We start from the raw sequence: 22,281 nt of genomic DNA on the forward strand, positions 1-22,281 counted from the left end.
CCATCACAGGGCAAGCCCTGGGCACTTTGGTGGAAGAAGGATGGGGGCAAAACTAGATGTCATCAGGAAAAGCCCCCTCCAGATGGGGCTCTCTGGGGGGTCACTTTTATCCACAGGCTCATTCGACCACAGTGTGCTAAGAAGTGCTTTGGGGGTCTTTGCTGCCTACTGCAAAGCTACTTCCTGACATCCTGAACAAAATCCTGATATTCTAAGTTCATATTGCTGTTTCTGCACAATTTACATTGATTGATTGATTCTGTTATTTGTCTTGTGAGTCCACATCCTTGATTTTTTATGTTTCTGCTGCTGTATGCTTCCAAAGTTCCCCTTGGGATCCATAAAGTTTATCCAAATTAATTTAGGTTCCCGCTTTAAGATTTCTTGCATGACGTGCCAGTCAATGTGGCCTCACTTTGAAGGGCAGGTTTGGGTCAGAGAGGACCAAACTGTCAACTTTCTTGAGTCTCCAGATGAGTTCAGTCTTGTAAAAGTGAGAAGTTTAAATAAGACCATTAATCAGGAGCTTCTCACACATAATTCAACATGGCCAAGCAGGACTTGCTGTTAAGTCACTTGGTAAGAGTCCTCATTTCTCTTGGCACACTCATGCCACTTTAACAATGCCAAGCCTTTAAGGATGATGTCCAGTGCTGTGTGGAGTAGTGTTTGTGCTCAGGGGTCAAGGGAAGACCCTTGTTGGTAGTGGAGTGCACTCATTGTCTTTCTGATGTGTTCCATCTTCAGGTCTTTGGTCTGACATGGTCTTCCTCAGCTCACTCTTAGACTCTTTGCCTTGATTCTTTTTGGCACTAAAGCCCCCAACCCAGCATAATGGCACAGAGCTATTAAAGCCCCCCAGCGGTGACACAGAAATTTCAGAATGTTCAACGCCAATACCTATAAAGAGGATACAGGCTGCTTTGATTTTGAAAAAAACAGCAGACCAGCCAAAGATGATGGGGTTGGCTTTGTGGATCCTTATGTTGAATGGACGGTGTTGTTGTGTCAGCCACTAATATCCAGAGATGATCTGCTGGACGGCAGCGTGAATAATGTCCACCTGCTTTTAAGTTTTAACTAGAACTGTCACCTGGCAAGAGTAAATGTGGCTAATAAGATGTTTGCACATCGAGAAACTGCAGCAGAACTCAATAGCTAAAGAATCAGAGCAGGCATTTGCCACAAACCAAAGTGCTTAACGGAATCATAATGAAAATCACCAGCAGTCACCGACTAGAAGATGTGCCTTAAATCTCGATGTTAAAACTGCAAACAAACTAAAAATGGTATTTCTCTGACTTGATCATCAATCCTATGAGTACCAACAGTGAAGATCTTAGAGGGTTGAATCCTCAGCCTCAGGCCATTGACAAACCATACAATAATTTAAAGGAATAACACCACAAAAATTGAAACTTACAACTTTGAATGTAGACAAAGCGAGATTTGTCAGGAGCCGATAATCAGATGACATACCGTCTCCAAAATCTAGACACTGAGCCATTAACGCGGTCAAAGTGAGAATAAGCCTGAATTTATACTCACACACAATAAACTAATTAACAGTTAGATCAGCAATTTTGGATTCTGCCTCACGTGTGATGAAGGGTGTGAGGCCGAGCGTCAGTGATGTGGCACTTAATTCTAGGGAGGCAACAGTGCAACACATCCTATCAACACAGTCAAGAAGGATAACGCTACAAAATAGCAACAGGCCACAATTACAATTTAACAGTAAAAACAGTTTATTAATTGTCAGTTCATTATTAACACCAAATGCTCATGTGTACAAGGCCACCAAGAAATCAAAGTAAAGAAGAAGAAAAAATATTTAAACAAACCAAAATGTCAAGAACGTTCACATTGTAACAGGCCTGGCTCATCTTTGATTAACTCTGCAAGTTATCAGATGAAACGCAGAAAGCAAGCTGATGAAATGTTGGCTAACAGGAGCACCGCAGAACAATCCCACCACTCAGGTGAGTCCTTCTGAATGAAGACAGACCAGGGAGGGCAGCTGCCTTTGTTCATGTCTTACAAGTCTGTCCTTCTCAAAGTGCCATCCACTTTGTGCTCCAGTCCCAAACTTCAAATGTGCTATGGAGTGCAGAGGGGTTGCTGATCTGGAAGTGGCACTCTATACTGGGCTGATGACAGGTGACATAAAAATCAACAAAAGTGATTGATCACAAATGCCACATTACGTGTTTGTATGATCTTTGTGATGACATTACAGTTTCAGAACATGCTAACTGATAAATAACAGACTTATTCAGTGCATGGTCACAGATTTGAAATCAAAAACACATGAACTCTGAAGTCTGCATGCCACGTTTGTACTCAACAGTCCACTCAGGAGTGACTGACAGTTCTCCCCACCAATCAGCTTTCTTCTTTTGTTTTCAGTTGGTACCTGCCTTTTCTGTGCTGTCCTTTCTGATTTTGTCCACGTCACCTCTGTCACTGAGCGTATTTCATTGATGTCGCCTATTCATTTTGTGGGCTCCACTTTTTATATTTTTCTGCCTTCCTGCATTTCATGACCAATGTACATTCCCTTTTTAAATAAGTCCTTGTAAGAGTCAAGCTATACTCACACATTTGAGAACATCAATGACATGAAATGTAAAAAGAGTGTGGCCAAAAAATGAAACATAAACTTACAAAATACAGAAAGTCCAAGCACAGTGAATCAATGCCGAGTAGAGACAGGGTCAAATTTGACCTTCAGTGGTGGGGGTACAGAAGGGGCCACTTCTGCTTTTTGGAGTTTTATGTGAAGTAAATGAATGAATACATTAATTGATATTCTTCACAACTTTGGTCCCCTTTGCTAACCCTGGTATGCTATTATGACTCCATCTTCAGGTCTTAAACATTTCTCTTTGAACCCTGGATGTTTTGATCTTCTTAACTTCCCACTTTTGGACTCCCCCTTTACACACAGCTGATGAATGTGCTTGGTTTGTAAAGACTCTTATCATTTATAAATGATAACCTAAATTAGCGTAAAAGTCTTATAAAGCCCCTTTACATTGGTCTGTCATGTGACGGCTCTCTTTTCAGTCTCCTGTCCCTCCCCAGTATCTGATTGGACAGCACTAGCTGTCAGCTGACGTCACTAAATGACTTCTTCATTATCAGGGTTAAGAACGGCTGTCTGCACTCAGCCCAGGCATCAGCCATCAGATGACATCCCAGAGACGGTACAAGTTCATTGCTCCTCAGATAAGGCCCCATCTCCAAAGTTCTGAAACAAAAATATTTCCCTTGTCAGTGGCACCTCCTGATAGCTGGCACCGCAGTGTTGATTTGACTTCTCCATTTTATAATTATTACATTGAACGTTTTCAGTTGTGATCTGTGATTGAAGTTGTTATCACTGCACAGTACCTCATTCTGTTGTCTGGTGTTTATATTGTTCACCATCTTATGTCACAGCACTGGTGCAGATATGATCAGTCCCTGTATGGCTGATGTCCTGGCAGTACAGTTTCTGAGTCCTTCATTAAATCTTACGTGTTGCTGATGACGGCTGATACAGGAGGACCACTTTCAGCATTCAGAACAGCTAAGAGGCTTACCAAAAGTGAGCCAGTCATTTATGAATATGAAGACCACTGCTGTCTGAAAAGCGTTTACCACATTTAGGACAACAATGAGGTTTTTTCTTGCACCTATAAGTTGTTGAAGAAGATTCCTATTGTTTGTGAAATATCTGTTGTATTCCAGTGTTAATGCATATGTGGCTCTGAGGTTACCTTACATCTAAAATCTGTTTTCTACCTTCAGTATTTTCTCCACTATTGTGATGTAGTTTTTAACGACTTTCAACTGGGGTCCTTTACCTCATTCAGATGATTTGTCTTCAATATTTTTGGTTGAGGAGCCAATGGAAAGATCATTTGTCATTTCTGGGACAGGCTTTACTCCAATATGACTTTGCGTGTGTCTTCGAAAACTTTTTCTTGAAGAGTACCCTTTACCACATTCAGAACAGGTGTACTGCTTCTCTCCAGAGTGGATCCTTCTGTGGCACCTAAGTGTTTTTGGATGTGAGAATCGTTTGCCACATTCTAGACAGCAATGGGGTTTCTCTCCAGAGTGAATTCTCATGTGATATTTAAGAGTCATGCCTTCAGAGAAAAGCTTGCCACAGTCAGAACAGATGTACTGCTTCTCTCCAGTGTGGATCCTTTTGTGGCTCTTAAGCGTGCTTTGACGTGAGAATCGTTTGCCACACTCGGGACAGCAATAGGGTTTCTCCCCAGAGTGAATTCTCATGTGATCTTTAAGAGTCCTGCTCTCTGAAAAAAGCTTGCCACATTCAGAACAGCTGCGTTTCTTACCAGAATGAATTATTTTATGTTTGTGAAGAGAACTGTTATATGAGAATCGCATTCCACATTCAGTGCAACTGTAAGGCTTCTCTCCAGTATGACTTCTCCTATGACTATAAAGAGAACTTAGGCGTGAAAATTGTTTGCCACATTCCAAGCAATTGTAAGGTTTTTCTCCAGTGTGAAGTCTGATATGAATCTTTAGGGTGCTTTGCTCTGAGAAATGCTTACCACATTCAGTACAACAATAAGGTTTCTCTCCAGTATGAGTTCTGATGTGGCGCTGAAGTGGACCTATATGTAAGAATCGTTTCCCACATTCAGAACAGCCATAAGATTTTTCTTCAGTATGAATTTTAGCATGTGTATTAAGACCTTTCTGGCTTGTATAACATCTACCACATTCAGAACATACATACTGCTTTTTCTCTCCAGTATGACTTTGTATGTGCCTTTTAAAACTGCGTTTGTCAGAATATTGTTTGCCACATTCTGGACAACAATAAGGTTTTTCTCCTGTGTGGATTGTGCTGTGGCTCTGAAGATCGCTTCTCCTTGAGAACGACTTACCACATTCTGGACAACAATGAGGTTTTTCTCCTTTGTGAATCTTCATATGCTTATTAAGATCACTTGTGTGTGTGAATTGTTTGCCACATTCCAAACATTTTGCTCCAGTATGAAGTTGGATTTCTTTCTCCACTTGTTGTCGATTAGTTTTGATGGCTTCTGTCTGTGTTACTCCAGTAGCGGGGAGAGAACTGCACTGCAAAAAGGCTGCTGTCAGGTCCTCTGATCCTCTTGTTGATTTCTTCATAGCTTTCTCTTTGTATTGAAGAGAGGGCTGACCAAATGAAGGTGGTGAGAAACTGCCATTCTTCTGTAAATCTGAAATAACACAAACATTTTAACTATTATTATAATTACTTTCCTGACATGTTTATCCAAGGTGACTTACAACATTTGAGACACAATTGGTTACATTTCTCTTCGTTTTCCACCTCGAGCACAGGCAGGTCACGTGACTTGCTCGAGGTCACATGGTGTCAATAGCTGAATTTGAACGTACAACTTTAGGGTTTGATGTCGAAATTCCTAACCACTACCTGCCTTTTAAAAATAAATGAAACAGTTCAAGTGGTGGCACACTGGTTGGAGATGCATCCTCACACTGAGGTGCCATTTATGTTCTGGCCACACCATGGGTGGTCTTTACATGTTCTGCTGCTGTCTGTTCAATTTCTTCACATTTGTCTAATAAGTGAAAGACACTTCGATCACAAATCAAAATCAGCCAATTTTCTCTCTAAGCAGGTAATGATCAGCAAAGTAGCTGATCTTAACATCTGATCATGAATGATAAAAAGCATTTAAGACAAAGTTCCAACATTACCAAAATACAGAAACACGTCCTCACCAATCTAACAATTTTATTGCCTTCCTACAGGAGATAACAAATTTGCGGTTTGGAATATATTTGCAAAAAGAAGTCAGCCATGGAGGATTCCCTGCAACACTTTCAACAATACAAACCTAATTCAGCAACTGAGAAGCCAACACAAAAGGGACTGGTGTGAAGAATGAGCTGTTCAAAGGCTGAGGCGACCAGCAAGCTTAGTCTAGCTCAGTCGCCTACTCTCACTCGGCCTCCAATAATGGCAGCACTTAAAAAACTCAACCTTATAATACTGACAGCAAGAACGCCAAAGACAGACAGCAAAAACAGTGGAATTCGTAAGCCTGGACAACCAGCCACGTTCAGTTCTGGAAGATGTCACCTTCAAGATCATTTAGGTCCACGATTCCATCTGCCAGGGCACAAGTATTTTACAGATGTTGCTTTGGTGGAGTTGTATCTAACTGTGCACAAAAATCTCAGCAGTCTTCTACAAGATAACGTCACTAAATTCAGTTTTACAAATGGCCTTTGGAGTTCAAGCACGTCTTCGGTGTCCATGTTCAGACTGGCCAAATGAAAAACTCTGAACTGATACAAGTGAGTCTCCTCCGCCAAGAATTCACAGGCTGGCATAAAACTGAAGCTCTTGATGCCGAGTGACACAATATGCTCTTAGCTTGTAACTTTACAAAATAGAAAGTGTATGTCAGACTGCGTGATAAAACTAAGAATATCACAAAGGCCACTGGAAATGCCGACTTACCAGCCTGCCATGCACGGCACTCGCCATTCAACTGGTGGTGAGCCAAGGAGTCCTGTCACAGCACATGATGTTTAATTCAGTGGCTGTATGAAGATGCAAAATTGGACACCTGATGCATCCTGTCCCAACTTAATCTCAGTTTGAAGATATTTTAAAAACAACCTGACCAGCCCATGAGAAGGTTACAGCAGGTGGGGGACACAGGGAGGAACAGTACATGATGTATGTTACACTTCCTGCGAGAGTAAAAACAGGTATTACTGGCTTAACTAGATGACTATAACATCACAATCATCTCTTCTGCACAGTGAAAATTAATACAAAATACGGTCTCTCACTAGACGAGGAGTTTGCTCATTGAGTGCGTCTGCCATGGATGTCATACCATTCATCAGGGCTCTAGAGAATCTCTGTAAGAAAAGTTCAGAGTCAAACCAAAGTGTAAAGACGTCAAAACCAACTATTTGTTAAGCAGGCGTAAGAAGATTGAGCAGCACAGAATCAGAACCTCTCTATGTAGTAGCCATTATATTCGATCCAAGGTAAAAAAAGAAGTTTTAGCCAGAAGAGGGCGACTACTCAAGATTTATGGATGTACTAGCAACGATACCTGTCCAAGGCAGATAATAGAATGGAAGATGGCGGCATCCATGCAGGCTGAGGTTTACAGAGCTACCGAGTCCGCTGTGTTTAGTTTTAATCTTTGTTCGTGTTTGTCAACTAGTAGAAGAAAAGAAGTAGATTTAAGTGATAGTGGTACGCAGACATTCATTTACAAGCGGCAAATCCTGCTCGATTTCTGAAGAAACTGTGCCGAAATATCCAGCGAGGTGACAGACACTCCGCAGCCTTTGCTTACTTTGGCCACCTGATAAGCTGAGCTGGGGGAAATGCAAGCGCAGCGATCATAAGCAGAAATGAGAGAAACACGACAGTGTTAGGACAAGGCTAAAAACTAACCCCACCAGACCTGCAATACCATTCATTCTGCTTGCGAACGTCCGATCGCTAGACAATAAGCTGGATTACATAAAGCTGCAGCGGGCCAAGCAGTGGGAAATCAAAGACTGATGCATCTTTATTTTCTCTGAGACATGGCTCCAGGAAAACATTGCAGGCTCAGCCATCCAGCTACATGGACTGACCATCTTCCGAGTGGACAGAGACACCTCTTTGTCCAGTATGACCCGTGGGGGGGACTGTGTGTTTATGTGAACAAAGAGTGGTGTATAAATGCTGCCTCAGTCACGCGACACTGTTCCCTGCTGATAGAGGTTTTATCAGTAAGGTGCTGGCCTTTCTACCTGCCATGGGAGTACAGCTGCATGCTGGTGGTTGCTGTCTACCTCCCGCCTAGCACAAATGCTAACCAGGCCCTAGTGGAACTCTATGAGATCAGCTGCAAACTGCAAACGACGCACCCCGAGGCATTTTTCATTATTGCTGAAGACTTCAAACATGCCAACTTGAAGTCAGTTCTCCCAAAATTCTTCCAGAATGTGAACTTTGCTACTAGAGGGGGAAGCTGTCTGGACAATGTTTACACGAGCTCTCCTGACTCCTACAAGGCCCTACCCCACCCCCACCTCGGCTACTCAGACCATACAGTATCAGCGTACTTATGGTTCCTGCATACAAAGTCCCTGCTGAAGCGCACTAAACCAGCTCGCAAGAACATCAGAGTGTGGCAGGTTGGTGCTGTTTCAACTCTCCAAGACTGCTTCAAATTGACAGACTGGGACATTTTCAGGGAGGCTGTTATGGATGGTTGGTAACTCCATCAATCTGGAGGAGTACACAGACTCTGTGACTGGCTACATCTCCAAATGCAGAGGATGTTACTGTTATCAAGGACGCTACCACAAGAGCCAACCAAAAGCACTGGATGACGAGAGAAGTGCACAAGCTGCTCAAGATCAAAAATGCAGCCTTCAGATCTGGAGACAAGGCCGCCCTCAGCGTGGCCAGAGCCAACCTGTCTCGTGCTGTAAGGAGAGCTAAGTGGGCATACCCACAGAGGATTAACAAACACTTCAGCAGCATCAGAGACGCATGTCATGTGGCAGGGCGTTCAGACAATTACAAACTGCAAGCCCAACCCACACATCAGCGACTGGATGAGCTGAACAATTTCTTTCCGCGAAAAAAGCAACACCTCCCTCCACTGACCAGGTACTCTGTCTCTCCATAACGGTCGTGAAGAGGACTCTATCCAGAGTCGATCCACGCAAGGCTGCAGGACCTGACAAAATACCTGGTCGTGTGCTCAAAGAATGTGCCAGTCAACTGGATGGTGTCCTAACAGACATCGTGAACACATCTCTGATCCAGTCGTCAGTGCCAGCATGTTTCAAGTCAACCACCATCATACCAGTGCCGAAGAAGTCATCAGTGACATGGTTAAATGACTACCAACCAGTTGCACTCGTGTCAATCATAATGAAGTGCTTCGAAAGGTTAGCCATGTCACACATAAAGACTAATTTCCCTGCCTCCCTTGACCCTCTTCAGTTTGCATGCCGCTCAAACAGGTCAACTGAGGATGCCAGATGCTCTGCCCTTCACCTCTCCCTGACACATCTAGATAAAAAAAAGACACATATCTCAGGATGCTACTCATAGACTTTAGCTCCACCTTCAACACAATCATCCCTCAAAAGCTGGTTGTAAAACTGAGCAGGTTGGGCCTGAACACCACCCTCTGCAATTGGATAATGGACTTCTTGACAGAGAGGCCCCAGTCAGTTCGGATGGGCTGCAACACCTCCAGCAACATCACACTGAGCACTGGAGCACCACAGGGCTGTGTGCTTAGACCTCTGCTCTTCACCCTGCTGACTCACGACTGCACAGCCACACAAAACACCAACCACATCATCAAGTTTGCAGATGATACAACGGTGCTGGGACTGATAAACAGGGATGATGAAACAGCTTACAGAGATGAGGTGGAACGGCTGTCCGCATGTCTAAAAGACAAGAGATAATCGTGGACTTCAGAAAATCACATCCTGCCCACATCCCACTCAGCATCAACGGTTTTGATGTGGAGACTGTTAGGAGTACCAAGTTCCTCGGTGTGCACATAACTGAGGAACTTACATGGACACATAACACCTCATCACTAATCAAGAAAGCCCAGCAGAGAGTACACTTCCTAAGGCGGCTGAAGCGAGCAAGTCTTCCCCCTTCCATCCTCACCATGTTCTACAAAGGCACCATTGAGAGTGTTCTGACCAGCTGCATCACTGCCTGGCATGGCAACTGCAAGCGCCTGCAAAGGATAGTGAAGACAGCAGGGAATATTATTGGGGTGCCTCTCCCTTCACTACAGGACATATTTTACAAATGCAGTCTCTGCAAGGCCTGCAGCATTGAGCAGGACCCCTTACGCACCTCACTTGGACTTTTCACACTTCTGCCATCCAAGAGAAGATATTGCAGCATCAAAGCCAGATCTGCCAGGCTGCAGGAGAGTTTTTACCCCCAAGCTGTCAGACTCCTTAACACTAGGCTGCCCCCTGGGATCTTCCACACGGCCTCAACCACCACTAAAACAGAACTTTTATACATGCAAGCCACTTTCCTGTAAAGATGAGTGTGCATGTAGAAAAGAACTGAAAATCTCATACTGACCTTTAAGGATTTTGACACTCTCGATATCCTTCTGCTGTAAAAAAAAACTCTGATTGTTTACTATTAACTGTTGTAAACTACTATTATTATACACTGATAATTTCTGTATTATCTATACAGGTATTACATATCTATTGCCTATATTTATGTATCTAGATTGCAAATACCATACATTGCATCAATGTTCATATTGCTGCTACTTCTTTGTCTTGTCTTTGCACAATGTCTTGTCTTATTTGTGTTTTAATTTTAAATTTAAATGTAATTGTATTTTTAATTCATTATTTGCACCTCATGTTGTTACACTGTGGGCCCTGATCTTCGCAATTGTGTCTATCTGTATACTTGTATATGGATGAGATGACAATAAATATCACTTTGACTTTGATAGTTAAAAATATATACCATCTCTTGCCCTACATGTACCTTCAGCACCTTTCCTCTGTATTCGCGTGTGTTAGTCTCTCTTCACCGTTGCTCCTTTTCTCAAGGGTTGTCCTGTAAAGCCTGCTTATCAGACAGTCATTAGTTTCGAGGTGCCTTTCTTGGCTCCCGCCTGGTTTAATACTTGCCATCTTTGAAGATGACTCTCTCAGCGTTCCTCATAGACCTTTACACCTCTTCATGCATCTCACACTCACACTTCCTCTCTCGCCGCGTCACCAAAGCCAAACTGACCAATCAGACTGCTCTATAAGAGACTGGACACACAGGCTTTATTCTTATATTAGAGAGTAGGTTTTTGAGGCTCTGCTCTTTTAATCTTTACAGTAGAAAATATAAAATATTATGGGACACAAGAAAACACACGTTAACTTTTCTTGCCAGAAGGCAGCCTGTTGTAATCGTGTCCTTGATATTTAGTGTTGATTTACAATTATGCATGAGTGTCTGTTGACTGATTTATTTGTATAATTAATTAACCAGGCATTAGATGTTTTGTCTAAAATCCCTTTTATTAGCCTTTCAGTGAATGTGTAGGTAGATGGGAGGAAAGGGATACAGAGTTTAATCGAGTTGGTAAATAAATATAAATCGTTATCAAGAGGATGTCGATTAGTTAGAAAGTGTAATCAGCCCTCTTATTGGCTTGTTGGGTAGAATGGTAAAAGCTGGCTCCACTCCCAATATATACACCCGGGCTAGTAAGGAAACAAATGGAGTGTGTGGACGAGACACAAAGGAGTAGGCAGATTCCTGGATTGAAAATAAAGGGTATTTATTGCACTCTCTCGGGGGAGAGAACTGTTCACCCCATTGAGATCAAGATCCCAGATAAATATGGAGTATCCCCAGGCCACCAGGTAGAAAGAATTAAAAATTGGGAATTCAATCCAGAGAGGTCCATCCAGGAGCAGGCTTTTGGTCTCTGGGAACAAGTGGCACAATGACTACAGCCATTCAAATGTGCAACATTTCAGATAGAACAGCAGGTAGCCTGCTTCCTGTTAATGAAAATTCTTCCCAAATATCTCACCAAGCCAGACTAGGGAGAGTTTAAAAACATGGAAGAGCGTATAAAGCTCATAGAACCATCTAAGACAGCCTCCCTAACTGAGAGAACAGAACGGTCCTCTGGTGAACTTGGGGGGGATTATGTCCTATAAACTCTGTCTCTTTCATACAAACATGAGCCTGTTCCGAAGTCCCCAGGAACGCAACCTAATCAGGAACAAGGAGGGATGAAGGTGGAGAGACAGGGGAGTTTATGTGCGCTTACAAACCCCCTGATGATATCACATATAGAAGTAGTAGTTGTAAATGGGTTCAGAGTTGAAGCTCTCCTTGATTCCAGCTGCAACATTTCCATTGTTGATTTGGCGATATGTACTACCGCGACAGTGGATGAAAATAAAGACCAGTACAATGTGTATACACTCAAAAATTCATAAATATAAAACCACCCTGTTTCATCAGTCATGGAGGATCACTAAAGAAATTTCCCATAGCGGTCCTCCCCAATCCACCTTTTTTGGTGATTTTAGGGTGGCACTGGTCTAACAATAAATGCGGTGTACTACTGACTACTCCTGATCAAAATTTAGGCCTACTTATAGACGGGAAAGACACGACTCAAGCGGTCTCCACACCGAGTAATCAGTGGAGGAGAGAGATATGGAAGTCCAAGAGGTGGATGGGGAGATTCCTGGGTCGTCACAGGCAGAAACGTCATCAACTTATGCCTCGACGAGCTGGGAGGATTCCCCGCTCCTTGAGGTCAGATCGGACCCTCTCTCCAAGATACAATTTCAATTTAGAGAGACACCGGCTTCTTTCAAATGGGAGCAGTGGAATGATGACTCCCTGAAATTTGTGAAAAATGCAGTGGTACTAGTCAATGACCAACGCACTCATCAGCTCATGCCACAGGGTCCTCACTTTGTGATAGAAAATGACCTATTATATCAGGTAGTGGAGCATGAGGGGGAGGTAGGGAAGCTGTTGTTAATCCCACAAAACTATCTGCAGCAGGTCTGTGAATTCATACCCACCCACCTGTGGTATAGCGGGTTCACAGCTCTCTCAGCAAGGGCCAGTTGTTTTTAAATAAATAATCACCGCACTTGCGGCTTAGTTAGATCTCAGGGCGATCTGCGCTGTGGGCGTTTCTCATCTAGTGCACAGGTGAGGGACTGCCCACATCCGTGATTGTTCCCGAGGCTGCTAATGTGCTGCAGCTGCTATGGCCCCTCTCAATATATAGAGGCGCGAGTCGGTTAGGAGGGGAGAACAAAAGAATAGATAGAAGGACGGAAGTTGCTGGAGGGTGAGGAGCAGGAGAGAAGAGAGAGAGCCGCTGTGAGAGGGCGAGCGAGCGCTCGCAGGCAGCTGTGTGGAAGCCTGGGTGTTAGGCCGACACCTGGGTGTCGTAGTAGTGGTCGCTCCCGCTGAGTGAGCATGTAGCGGGAGTGACCAATAACGAAGAAAGACTGTCCACGTAAGGCCGGGACGGCAGCGGGAGTCGGGAGGCTTGGTGGAGAAGTCCTTGGTGTGAGCGTCCTGCTTACCAAGGATTCCAAGTCTCGAAGCCAGGATCGGAAGGACTCCAGACCTCTGCGAGATGTGAGAAAGGACAGCTGCTGAGAGAGCGTCTCGCCTGCTGTAAATCCCAACCGGGAGAAGCAGGTGAAACGCTAGTTTAAAAGAGGCATTGGGCTTGTAGTTGGTTTTTAGAAGACTGCTTCCAGCAACGGTTTAACCTCAGCTTTTAAAGGATGTGTTTTTGTAAATATTTTTAAACCTCCACATTTCTTTTATGGATTATTTATTTAAGACTTTTTGTGAGCCACTGCACTTTATTTGAACACTTTTGTGTTGATGATTGTTTTAAATAAAAGCACTTTGTACATCATTCTCTTGCTATGTTGCCTCACTGCTTAGCTCATCTCAGTTACAGTGGTGTGAAAAACTATTTGCCCCCTTCCTGATTTCTTATTCTTTTGCATGTTTGTCACACAAAATGTTTCTTATCTTCAAACACATTTAACCATTAGTCAAATATAACACAAGTAAACACAAAATGCAGTTTTTAAAAGATGTTTTTTATTATTTAGGAGAAAAAATCCAAACCTACATGGCCCTGTGTGAAAAGTAATTGCCCCAGAACCTAATAACTGGTTGGGCCACCCTTAGCACCAATAACTGCAATCAAGCGTTTGCGATAATTTGCAATGAGTCTTTTACAGCGCTCTGGAGGAATTTTGGCCCACTCATCTTTGCAGAATTGTTGTAATTCAGCTTTATTTAAGGGTTTTCTAGCATTAGCCGCCTTTTTAAGGTCATGCCATAGCATCTCAATTGGATTCAGGTCAGGACTTTGACTAGGCCACTCCAAAGTCTTCATTTTGTTTTTCTTCAGCCATTCAGAGGTGGATTTGCTGGTGTGTTTTGGGTCATTGTCCTGTTGCAGCACCCAAGATCGCTTCAGCTTGAGTTGACGAACAGATGGCCGGACATTCTCCTTCAGGATTTTTGGTAGACAGTAGAATTCATGGTTCCATCTATCACAGCAAGCCTTCCAGGTCCTGAAGCAGCAAAATAACCCCAGACCATCACACTACCACCACCATATTTTACGGTTGGTATGATGTTCTTTTTCTGAAATGCGGTGTTCCTTTTACGCCAGATGTAATGGGACATTTGCCTTCCAAAAAGTTAAACTTTTGTCTCATCAGTCCACAAGGTATTTTCCGAAAAGTCTTGGCAATCATTGAGATGTTTCTTAGCAAAATTGACACGAGCCCTAATGTTCTTTTTGCTTAACAGTGGTTTGCGTCTTGGAAATCTGCCATGCAGGCCGTTTTTGCCCAGTCTCTTTCTTATGGTGGAGTCGTGAACACTGACCTTAATTGAGGCAAGTGAGGCCTGCAGTTCTTTAGACGTTGTCCTGGGGTCTTTTGTGACCTCTCGGATGAGTCGTCTCTGCGCTCTTGGGGTAATTTTGGTCGGCCGGCCACTCCTGGGAAGGTTCACCACTGTTCCATGTTTTTGCCATTTGTGGATAATGGCTCTCACTGTGGTTTGCTGGAGTCCCAAAGCTTTAGAAATGGCTTTATAACCTTTACCAGACTGATAGATCTCAATTACTTCTGTTCTCATTTGTTCCTGAATTTCTTTGGATCTTGGCATGATGTCTAGCTTTTGAGGTGCTTTTGGTCTACTTCTCTGTGTCAGGCAGCTCCTATTTAAGTGATTTCTTGATTGAAACAGGTGTGGCACTAATCAGGCCTGGGGGTGGCTACAGAAATTGAACTCAGGTGTGATACACCACAGTTAGGTTATTTTTTAACAAGGGGGCAATTACTTTTTCACACAGGGCCATGTAGGTTTGGATTTTTTTTCTCCCTACATAATAAAAACCATCATTTAAAAACTGCATTTTGTGTTTACTTGTGTTATATTTGACTAATGGTTAAATGTGTTTGATGATCAGAAACATTTTGTGTGACAAACATGCAAAAGAATAAGAAATCAGGAAGGGGGCAAATAGTTTTTCACAACACTGTATAACTATCAACGGTGTTGGGTTCAAGGGCTCCCTAACAGCGATTGGGAGCATGAAGCAGAACCCGCATCATCACACCACCTCCTAGGAGGTCATTTGGGCACCAAAAAGACATTAGAATGAATTAAACTCCGATTTTATTGGCCAGAAATTAATGAGGAGGTTCGCCGTTTTTGCGTCTCTTGTCCAGAGTGCCAATTACAGCAAACTCCTAGGAAAGAGAGATCTCCTCTTATTGCCCTTACCTTGATTGATGTCCCCGAGCGAATTAGGGTCAATATAGTAGGGCAACTAGAACCTCGCCTTTTGAATTATTATATGGACGGCAACCTCTGGGAATATTGGATATTTTGAAAGAAAGAAGGGAAGGAGAGGCCCTTCCCCCTACCAATATATTAGAGTATATCGCACAGTTGCACATTCGATTTGGAAAAATTCAACCTATAGTAAAAAGTCACATGGAAGAGGCGTAAGCAGCACAGGCCCACTATTATGACCGTGGTATGAATTTCCGAGAATTCCTTCCGGAGGATAGTGTCATGATTTAGGTTTCTACCTCCCATTCTAAAATTGCTAGCAAATTGGCAAGGCCTTTATGAAGGAGAGGAAAGGACTTGTTGACTATTTGGTGAAACAACCTAATCGTCGACCAAGCGAGCGGGTTTGTCATGTAAACTTAATGAAGCTGTGGAAGGAAAGGGTTCCCAATCCATCCCCTGCTCAGCCCCGCTCATTATTTACTCAGAAAAATATTCTCAACTTTGGCACCAAGTCCTACACAGAGACGGGAGCTCAATGCAGCTATCCTGTCCATCCCAGGGGTAGTTAGTGAAAAACCTGGAAGGAAGCATTTCATGTGTGTTCCATTTCTATAGTAATCCGAGTAAACACATTGTTAAAACAGAAACTTTTTCATATTTTAGTAATAAATTTTACAAACTGTAGGCATAAACTATAGAATGTATGAAGCCTGAAATCCAAAGATCAAATAAACACTTTCACAAAAAGTTCAAAGACAATACAACAGCTTCTGTGGCGTAACGCTAAGATTTGCCGACTTGTAATCAATGGGCCACCGGTTCGATCCCCACAGCCTCCTATATTTGCCATTTTCAGTAGTGAGCTGCTCTTATTGTTAATATTATGCAGTACACACATACATTTGGTTTGCGTCTGTAACAGACGCGCACATTTATAGTACTGTGGTTAATAATAATAATAATACATTTAATTTATATAGCACCTTTCCCATGCTCAAGGCTCTTACAGAATAAAAGAAAGAATGGCAGGGTATACAGTATATAGCATAGTATAAACCAAATAAAGAAGATTAAGACAGTAAATTCAGAGAAAGCCTAACAGACAACATAACTGATGGTCTCGCACACACACACACAGGTTACATGAGCATCTTGACAGAGAGGTAAACTGAGAGAAGGGGAATGAAGTAGAGCTAATAAGCCTTCCTGAACAAATGAGTTTTGAGTTGTTTTTTAAAAGAATTCATGGAGTCAGCTGACCTGATTCATTTCGTAGGTCACTCCAGAGTCTGGGCACTATACAGCTGAAGGCCCTGCTGTCACCCATGGAGTGTAGATTAGTGGGGGGCACAACAAGATTACCAGAATCAGAAGACCTTAGTGGGCAGACAGGCACATAGTGATGGAGAAGGTCACTGATGTAGTTTGGCGCAAGGTTATTTAAGGCTTTGTAGGTTATTAGTAGGATTTTATATTCGATTCTGTAAGACACAGGGAGCCAGTGAAGACGGAGCAGGATGGGTGTGATGTGTTCACTGCTGCTGGTTCAAGTAAGGACTCTTGCAGCTGAGTTTTGAATCAACTGGAGCTGTGATATAAGATTAGAAGGGCACCTGCCAGCAGCGAGTTACAATAATTGATGCGGGATGTGATAAAAGCACGGACAAGTTTCTCAGCATTAGAAAATGAGGGGAAGGAGCAAACACGGGATATGTTACGGAGGTGAAAGTAAGAAAGTTTCTTAATGTGATTTATGTGGGTGGAGTAAGAAAGGGAGGAATCAAAAATGACACTAAGATTCTTTGCAGTAGAGGCAGGTCTGATGAGATCACCACCAAGATCGACTGGGAAGGAGCTCATTTTATTAAGTTGCATTTTAGTCCCAATTTGCAGGAGTTCAGTTTTGTTGCAATTTAATTTTAAAGAGTTCTGCTCCATCCAGGTTTTAATTTCACTAAGGCAGGTTGTGAGCTGAGAAAGCTCTGATGAAGTTCCACTTTTAACATTGAAGTAGAGTTGAGTATCATCTGCATAAAAATGATAGCCCAGTCCATAGCTACGAATAATATTGCCAAGGGAAGCATATAAATACAGAAGAGAAGAGGGCCGAGGACAGAGCCCTGAGGAGCTCCTTATATGACTGCTGCTGAGCTTGATCTGCTGTTGCCAAGACTAAAACTCTTACCTATCAGGCAGATAGGACTTGAACCACTGGAGGGCAGTGCCAGAGATACCCAGCATGTTCTCCATTCTGGACAGTAGAATGTCATGTCTGACAGTGTCAAATGCTGCACTGAGGTCTAACAGAATTAATATGCTGGTTTGTCCAGAGTCTGCTGCCATAAGCAAATCATTGGTTACCCGTAGCAGAGCAGTTTCACAGCTGTGCTGCACCCTGAAACCAGACTGAAAGGGTTCCATCAAGTTATTAGTGGTTAAGTAATTGGTGAGCTGGGAGGCTACAACACACTCAAGAACTTTTGACAGGAAAGGTAAGTGGAAATAGGCCGGAAATTGTTAAGATTGTCAGCATCAAGACCAGACTTTTTTAACATTGGGGTTACAGAAGCGATTTTAAAAGTGAGCGGCACAGAGCCAGTGTCAAGGGATGAGTTTATTATTGTTGTAACAGTCGGGATTATGGCATGAAGGCAGGATTTAAGTTGTGTGCTGGGGATGGGGTCCAGTACACAAGTAGTAGGCCTCATCTTACAAAGCAGGTTATTAACAAACGCAGATGTGACTGGTGAGAACTTAGAGAAGGAGCTGGATGGAGTGGGAAAACAGGGAGAGATATAAACAGATGATGTATTTATGTTAGTTGAATTATTTAGATCTTTAATTTTGTTACAGAAAAAGTGGAGGAATTCCTCACAGACTTCAGTAGAAGTAGTAGTTGGGCCAGATGTGGGTTTGAGTAGTTTATTAACTACAGAAAACAAAACCCTTGGGTTATCATGGCCACTTTCTATTATTCTGCCATAGTGGGTGTTCTTAGCAGCAGTTAGTGCTTCTCTGTAAGCTCTTTGGTGGTCAGAGAAAGCCTGGATGTACCCGGTGAGGCCAGACTTACGTGACATTCTCTCAAGGGTGTCGGCCAGCTGCTTTTATAGATCGCAATTCTGAATTATACCAGGGAGCTGAACGCTTAAAGGAAACCTCCTGATGTTTTAAAGGAGCTGTTTTATCTAATGCTGAATGAAGGGCTCAGTTATAGTAGTCAACAAGACTATCTAGTGTTGATAGAATAGGTGAAGACAGTAAAAGATCAGAAATGGATCCAGAAAGGATAGAGGGACAGATATTTTTAAGGTTTCTGTAAGAAATTTGTTGTTTACTTGTGAAAGTTACCTTTTTTTCACTTTTATTCTCTCACTCACGATTACAATACATACACTGCCCCAGGGATCTGACGCTGTTAGTTTTTATTTGAAACTGGGAATAACTGGACATGTGAGTGGTGTTTTGAGACAATGGAACTGGACATTCTCTGATCTGGAGGGATTAAAGCTGACACAAATGCTGGTGAATCTGCCTTCTTCGTATCTCACCGTCACTTGATTTTTTTTGTATTCAGTTTTATTGACTGTTCCTGCTCACGCAGAAGTAGTATGCACCTTATGGTGTATGATGTCAAAAAAAAAAAAAACACAGACGTAGGTATTGATGATATTTTGAAGAAATCATTTCATGACTTGCATAGTACCAATCAGAAAACATCATCGCACTAATGCAATACTACTTGAAAACGAACAGCGTCAGTTCGGGTGTGATTTTACGCTGGCGCTGTTACTTAGTGTCAGATCAGGAGAGACGGGTTGGGGGGTTAGAGCGTGATCATCATTGAGAGAATAAAAACGTTTACAACTACCACAAATTTATACCCAATGTCCCATATATTTGTCTCTTTCTTTATCTCCGTGCTGCATTTACGACGTGTGTACCTGTTGCAATGCGCACACTTTTCTCTACGCTGTGGTTCCTATTACATTGAAAGGGCACCTGTTACTGACTCAGTTTACTTTACTGGGGAAGCGGCTGTCTTGGAACAGAAGCTTGTCGATGTTGCATCCTCATTTTCTTTTTCCATCGCCTTTTCTAGTAAGGCGTGACGACGAATGTACGAAAGACGGTTCTTGCAACACGGAGAAAAAAAAGAAAGAGACAAATATATGGGACATTGGGTATAAATTTATGGTAGTTGTAAAAGTTAGGTTTTTTCAGTTTTATTCTTTCAATGACGATCACGCTCTAACACCCCTCCCTCGCCTCTCCTGATCTGACTCTAAGTAACAGCGCCTGCATAAACTCACACGCGATCTGACACTGTTCGTTTTCAAATAAAATTGCATTAGTGCGATGATGTTTTCTGATTAATTTTTACCCAATGTTCCATATATTTGTCTCTTTCTTTTTCTCCGTTCTGCGTCAACATCGTGCACCAGAAGGCGTGAGCTTATTCAGTGCAGCAGGAACACTCAATAAAACTGAATAAAAAAAGAATCAAGTGACGCTGAGATATGAAGAAGGCAGATTCACCAGCATTTGTGTGTCAGCTTTTATCCCTCCAGATCAGAGAATGTCCAGTTTCATTGCCTCAAAACACCACTCACATCCCCAGTTACTCCCAGTTTCAAATAAAAACTAACAGCGTCAGATCCCTAGGGCGGTGTATGTATGGTGATTATGAGTGAGAATAACAGTGAAAAAAAAAAGATAAAAAAAAAGTAACTTTCAAGTGTACAGTACTATAAATGTACACGCCCTGTTACAGACGCAAACCAAATGTATATGTGTACTGTATAATATTAATAATAAGAGCAGCTCACTACTGAAAACGGCAAATATAGGAGACAGTCAGGATCGAACTGTTGGCCCCGTGATTACAAGTCAGCAAATCTTACCGCTATGCCATGGAAGCTTTTGTATCATCTTTGAACCTTTTGTGAAAGTGTTTATTTGATCTTTGGACTTCAGGCTTCATACATTCTATAGTTTATGCCTACATTTTGTAACATTTATTACTAAAATATGAAAAAGTTTCTGTTTTAACAATGTGTTTACACAGATGACTGTAGAAACGGAACACACATGAAATGCATGTGTTCCAAATAATGATCTATTATTTCCACTCTAAAACTCCAGCAGTTCACTCACTCCCAGATAATCAAACAAGGTATGAGCTGGGAGAACTCTGTGAACTTTCTGCGACGGTGGGGGGATGGAATAGACAGCTGCATGCTGCTTGTCTTAAATCGGCACATTAACAGGACAAAAGAAGCTGACGGAGAGGTGCGAATGGATTTAAGATGGGCCGGATTTACGAGTTTTCTTGTAGTCTCTGGTAATTCTAGTGTTAAATGGGTGATTACACAGTTGAGGTACTACCTTCTTGGGTGGTGAATTAATTCTTGCGATGGATCATGCACCCCTACAGTGGATGGCCATGCACAAGGAATTAAATCCGCGGGTCACTAGGTGGCTTTTGCTTGTTCATCATAAGGACTCTCTCCATGCCCACGCCGAGGTTTTCTCTCTCGAGTTCACAACCACTCGGTCAAGGCCGCCCGACCTGATGGGTCTGGGCTGAGAGGGGGCCATATTACACACAAGTGATTGGGAGACAGCTGAAGGGCCTGAAGGAAAGTAATTCCATGCCAGACCAGAAGACTGTCTCTTTCAATCCCTTGTAGATCATCAAAGGTAAATCCCGCAGGGTTTCGGCATTATATATATTACATAACCTATTGTTTGTTATCATGCACCCGAGCAGGTGGTCTTTATCCAAGTTCAATTAACCGTGATTCCACTGATATTTAAATCTTCAAAAAAACATCAAAGCACCCACTGTTAGAATTTATAAACGCTCTCTTTCTTTTGTATTTAATCACATTACTCACTTATTTCCACACTCCCAGGCGACTCTTCTCCTTCACTCCCATTTCCCTCTGTGATTTTCACTTCAGACTCTGATAACTCTGATTTCAGCTCTGCAGAATTCTCCTGTGTAGCCAGACATCCCGTATTAGTGGACCAGGGCTGTAAACTGGATGGAGATTCTTCACAGGCATCTTGCTTGAAAATATCCTCAGTTTCATGCTTTTGAAGTTCAAGACCAATGGAGAAATCATTCAGATCCTCAGCTTTAATGGTAACGATCACCCTCTTGCACTCCTCCTCCTCCTCCTCCTCTTTAAAAACTGAAATTCTTTCTTCGTGATCCTCAAGCTTCACACACACATCCTCTGGTGTGAGCCACTCACAGTCCTCTTCTTTAATGTCCACCTTTCTTTCATCCACACCATCTTCTTTGGCAGAGGCCATGCTCTGTGGAAAACTCTTCTCTCTCTTAAAGTGCCTGCCCTTCTCTTCTCAGATTCACTTCTCACATGGACAGCCCTGGGCTGGAGGCCATTAGACACCTCAGTGTATGGCCAAGTGAAATGGGAAAGCCCTGTGAAAATAAAAAAGTGTAGAATTAACTTCATAAAGTAAGTAAAAATAATGAGCACACTTCAGGGTCACAGTGCCCAGCATGAGGTTTGGGTAAAAGAGACATTTCTCTTGATTTCCTCCTCTGCCTCGTAGTTTACAATTACAAATCAAACAATTCAGATGTGATCAAAGTGCATTGCAGACCTTCATTAAAGGGGATTTGCATACATTTCAGTGCCACCATGTAGATATCACAACACTTTATCTACATGGCACCGTCATGTTTGGACACAGCAATTGCAGGTCTATTAAAGCCATCATATTTAGGGCTTTGTTGGATATCCTCACTGGACTTGAACTGCGCATTGGGAACTTCATTCTGTTAACTTGTTATATTCTATATCTTATATATGTGCTCCTATTTGTGGGATTATGGGACT

The 22,281-nt window shown here is 42.6% G+C and overlaps 1 protein-coding gene across 1 annotated transcript; it reads right to left on the minus strand.

Annotated features, from left to right (window-relative positions):
* Window positions 1–1,724: 1,724 nt before the first annotated feature.
* On the minus strand, window positions 1,725–21,795 carry LOC120528354 (gastrula zinc finger protein XlCGF26.1-like). The gene is made up of 2 exons (XM_039752498.1): window positions 21,307–21,795; window positions 1,725–5,231 (listed from the first exon to the last, which is right to left on the minus strand). Exons 1-2 carry the CDS (start codon window positions 21,728–21,730, stop codon window positions 3,853–3,855), a joined length of 1,803 nt encoding a protein of 600 aa, XP_039608432.1. The 5' UTR covers window positions 21,731–21,795; the 3' UTR covers window positions 1,725–3,852.
* Between the last annotated feature and the right edge of the window lie 486 nt (window positions 21,796–22,281).

The sequence above is a fragment of the Polypterus senegalus genome, chromosome 4, assembly GCF_016835505.1.
Source record: "Polypterus senegalus isolate Bchr_013 chromosome 4, ASM1683550v1, whole genome shotgun sequence".
Taxonomy (NCBI): Eukaryota; Metazoa; Chordata; class Cladistia; order Polypteriformes; family Polypteridae; genus Polypterus; species Polypterus senegalus.

Excerpts from the sequence above, each read along its gene's own strand:
- LOC120528354 (XM_039752498.1), bottom strand. The coding sequence starts at position 21,730 with ATGGCCTCTGCCAAAGAAGATGGTGTGGATGAAAGAAAGGTGGACATT. Across the intron at positions 5,232-21,306 it reads GCCTGGGAGTGTGGAAATAA|ATTTACAGAAGAATGGCAGT; the intron begins GTGAGTAATGTG and ends GTGTTATTTCAG.